At 38.1% G+C, this 4876-nt stretch overlaps 1 protein-coding gene across 1 annotated transcript in view; it reads right to left on the bottom strand.

Annotated features, from left to right (window-relative positions):
• Window positions 1–441: 441 nt before the first annotated feature.
• Window positions 442–4876, bottom strand: part of LOC307268358 (uncharacterized protein) — a 5589-nt gene continuing 1154 nt past the window's right edge. Inside the window, exons 2-4 of the mRNA XM_080050944.1 lie at window positions 3428–3645; window positions 2661–3068; window positions 442–2185 (exon numbers count right to left, since the gene is read on the bottom strand). Of these exons, the coding sequence (XP_079907070.1) occupies window positions 2686–3068; window positions 3428–3617 (573 nt within the window). The 5' untranslated portion in view covers window positions 3618–3645 and the 3' untranslated portion in view covers window positions 442–2185; window positions 2661–2685. The remainder of the gene's footprint in view (window positions 2186–2660; window positions 3069–3427; window positions 3646–4876) is intronic.

Below are 4876 nucleotides of genomic sequence, written 5' to 3' on the forward strand. Positions count from 1 at the left end.
AAGTATGCGATTCAGAACGCAGGGAGGGTTTAGGTCTGGAGACATGCTTGGCCACTCGTCTTGGAGGTGTGTTTTGGGTTGCTATCATGTTGGAATACACACACACACACACACACACACACACAGTATCATGCCCATATAGATTTTTTTTAATTGGTTTGAGAAAATATGTTTAGTAAACTAACTGCAGGCTCTGTGAATGTAAATAAATCCCCCTTCTCTGAAACTGCATTGTGCAACTTTAACATACACACACACACACACTCACACACAAACACACACTCACACACACACACACACACACACACACACACACACACACATAAACAAACACACACGCACAGTATCATGCATTATTTGACTCAATAACATTTCTAAACACCATGAAAAACACACAGACAGAGACGTATGAATTTACTGTCAAATGTTTATTCCGTTCAGTACAGGGAGTTTGTCTCAGTGCAAAACAACAATATAACTGGAGTCGTGTTTTAAATTTGGCTTTTAATATATTTACAAATATGAACTTTGCACTTTGAGAAGCAGAAAGGGCAAAAACACTAACCCTGCGTTCCAAATCACATTCTCTTCCTTTTTACTACACTACATACTAAAGTACAGAACTGTGTGTGTGTGTGTGTGTGTGTGTGTGTGTCTTTTTACTACACTACATACTAAAGTACAGAACTGTGTGTGTGTGTGTGTCTTTTTACTACACTACATACTAAAGTACAGAAGAGTTTTAGGGCCACAGACAGGAGAGAAAAAAAAAATCAGATAAGGAAGATTTTTTTTAAAATTTTGTTGAGAAATGTCAAGAATAAAGACGAATACTCCAAAATGCTATTGTAGTTAGTGGGGCATTTATGCATTTTTTTTTTAGCATACTACAATTGATGTGCATAGTATTGGGACATCCTAAATCTTTTTCTGGCATACTAATACTAAATAGTAGGGAAGTATGGGGATTGGAACGCAGGGTAACAGACACTGCAGAACTAGGTTGAAAACACTAACACAGATGAGATGACAAAAACAACAGCTTCGATTTGAGCCGCAAAATATTTAGAAAAACGTAAGAATACAGCAGCTGGTAAATACAAAGAACTGGACATCTGAACAGAGTGAAATACAGAAGAGATTTAGGGCCCAAAAATTAGTTGAGGAAGCTTTTTTTTTCATGATGTACTTGAAGAATGTTCCTCTAAATTTTACCCTAATCCTCTTCCGTACAGAAAACTTTTTTAAACTGTCCCTGCGTTCCGAATCGCATACTCTTTCTTTTCTCTATTCTACATACTACATCCGACGATAAAAATAATCTAGTTAGGATGCAGTAGGCATACTATTGGGACATACTTTTACTCTCTTATTTCATCATAACATTGCGCCTTGATCTTGCCTCTTGCTTTTTATATCCGTCGCATCCCCGTTTGTTTTCATATGGAGGCTTCGTCGATGTGACGTCACTTCACGTGCGCACTGGATTGTGGGTCAGAATCGTCCCAAATAGCATGCTGTTTTCAACACTAACAATCTTGGCCGGACCTAGTAGGACATCCAGGTATTTTCTAACCATACTAAATCTGGCCACAAGAATGGGGACATACTAAATCTTTTTTCTACCATACTCAATACTAAATAGTAGAAAGTATGCGATTCAGAACGCAGGGTGAAAATTGAACACAGAGTTACGACCGTCGTTTTTTTTTTCTTCTTCATTTGAAATCAACAAAATCAAGTCAACGAACAAAACAAAACAAAACAGAACAAAATGAAAATGAAATTAATGGTTTATATACTTTTATATTTATATGTCTAAAGTGCAATATGGTACAAAAATATATATAAGGTCAGCAGCCCCTCCGTACATTTACAAAATAAATACAAAACCGAATAAATTACCGCAAAAAAAACAAGAAAATATCTTACGACATAATTATATAAATGGGAAAGAAAATAAAAAATAAAAAATTATATATAAAAAAAAAATAAGTTTTAAGCAAAAGGATTCACAAAGAGCCTCACAGAGCATCAAATTACTTTTTTGTTTTTTTTTAACATATTCTGACATTTTTTTTTTAGATATATTTAGAATATTTACAGTCAATAAATATTTTCCAATTGTCTTTCCAAACGATCGCCGATAAAACGAGCGTTTAGGAGTCGGATTGTCCTTCGCTTTCTGGAAGAGAGAGAGAGAGAGAGAGAGAGAGAGAGAGAGAGAGAGAGAGAGAGAGAGAGAGAGAGAGAGAGAGAGAGAGAGAGAGAGAGGGAGAGAGAGAGAGGGAGAGAGAGAGAGAGAGAGAGAGAGAGAGAGAGAGAGAGAGAGAAAAAATGGTTAGTTCATTGTTTAAATTTCTAGTTTCAGCAACATTTCATACATAAATAAAGTCAAAATATATACACTGGAAAATGAGCGAAAGTTATTAAGGAGTATTAAAGGTGTATCCGCTATTCTGGAGAACGCTTGTTGTCAAAATCACTTTTTTGTCAAAATCAGTGAATATCTCACACACACGCACGCACGCACGCACGCACGCACACACACGCACGCACACACACACACACGCGCACACACACACACACACACACACACACACACACACACACACAGTACATACAATAAATTCAATCAAATAATTCACAAATAAACTCACCTTTGTCATGTGTGTGACAGTGTCTTTAGAGCAGGGCCCTTTGTAAGCCCAGCAGAGCCTTCCACCGCAGACCGATCCCTCTGATCCCATTGGCCGGATTCAGCCCGTTAATGGCCATGGACCTATCAGAGAGCAGCGCGCCACCGAATCCACTTCCTGGTTCGGCCTCGGGAGAACGCGCTCTCCTCCTTCTCTTCTCTCCATCCCTTCTCTTGCCCGATCTTCCCTTCTTCTTCTTCTTGCCCTCTTTTCCCTGCGCTTTCGAGACGCCGCCATTTTCTTTGTTGTTGTAGTTTTGCTGAGACTTGTTGGTTTCCTGGGGGAGGTTGGTTCCCTCTTCTTCGTCTAATCTGAAGTTAATCGGTAGATTTTTGGTCCCGCCCGGAGGTTTGGAATGCATGGTGCTACCTAAGAATAGATAGATAGATAGATAGATAGATAGATAGATAGATAGATAGATAGATAGATAGATAGATAGATAGATAGATAGATAGATAGATAGATAGATAGATAGATAGATAGATAGATAGATAGATAGATAGAAAGATGGATAAATTGAGAGAGAGAGAGAGAGAGAGAGTTCAAATCTTTATTTCATTTGAACATATTTATTTATTTTATTATTATTATTATTATTATTATTATTATTATTATTATTATTATTAATTATTATTATAATAATAATAATAATAATAATAATAATAACAATAATAATAATAATAATAATAATAAAAAACTGTAAAACATTATATTAACCCCTTTCATACCTGTCGTGCTCAGGTGTATCCCAGGTATCGCCACGACGACGCCCGCCCCGCTGCTGGCCCCTCCCCCTGTCGCGCTATTGGCCGATCGGGACGGCAGCTCTCTGATCTCCGCCGTGTGCACTTCATCCAGCAGCTCCTGCAGCCACATGCGCCGCTTAAAGTCCTGCAGCACGCGACCCTTATCATGCATCAGCTGGGCATGGGTCACTGAGCGCTTCCTGAGAATGACAAGGAAAGGATAAGGTTTATTAAGACTTTTTTAGGTCGTTTCTGTGTTTTTTATATATTTATTTATCTGTCTGTCTGTCTGTCTGTCTGTCTGTCTGTCTGTCTGTCCGTCCATCCATTTCTCTCTCTCTCTCCCTCCCTCTATCTATCTATCTATCTATCTATCTATCTATCTATCTATCTATCTATCTATCTATCTATCTATCTATCTATCTATCTATCTATCTATCTATCTATCTATCTATCTATCTATCTATCTATCTATCTATCTATCTATCTATCTATCTATCTATCTATTTGTATTTGATCTATTTTAAATATTACTTTTTACAGAACACAAACTCTGTGTGTAATTCTGTGTGTGTTTAAAATGCATTACAGCGCTTCCTGACTGCATCCTAACTACAATAGATTATTTTTACACAATACACTCATATCCTTTTACACTTCCTGGGTGATGTGTGCACAAGTGATCTAGTGATGGGTGCACAATATCAAGTGATGAGGTGAAGATGTATTTAGTTATTTATTCTATAGTACTTCTTCTTCTTCTTCTTGGTCTTCCAACAGGTGCATTTCCCCAGGACGCCCACTATATATAAAAACGTGTAAGGCCGTTAAGTTTGTCCGTTCTGTGCTACTGTAAAAACAGCAATACTGCCAAACTACACATTGTAGCTTTACGTGCTGCTGTGTGTACATGTGATCAAAGGTTGTGTGTATTCAGATATGAATTATGATCTTAAAACACCTGAAGGCCCCAGCGAGAATTGAACTCGCGACCCCTGGTTTACAAGACCAGTGCTCTAACCACTGAGCTATGGAGCCAGATGTGCACAGAAAATTTGTGTCAAAAATTTTGGAGAACGCTTGTTGTCAAAATCACTTTCTGTCAAAATCAGTGAATATCTCCTCATGATCCACTACCTGTCTGTACTGTGTGAATATCTCCTCATGATCCACTACCTGTCTGTACTGTGTGAATATCTCCTCATGATCCACTACCTGTCTGTACTGTGTGAATATCTCCTCATGATCCACTACCTGTCTGTACTGTGTGTGTTGCTTACTACGGTGGGCCCCATTCATTTGAACACCCTTTGTTTACATACCAGTTTACAGAGCCTAGGCTGTGTATTGACACCAGATTTTCTTTCAGCTCACACACAGTACAGACAGTCAGACAGGTAAGTGGATAATGAGGAGATATTCACTGATTTT

Source organism: Ammodytes marinus (genome assembly GCF_949987685.1).
Source record: "Ammodytes marinus genome assembly, chromosome: 22".
Classification (NCBI taxonomy): Eukaryota; Metazoa; Chordata; class Actinopteri; order Uranoscopiformes; family Ammodytidae; genus Ammodytes; species Ammodytes marinus.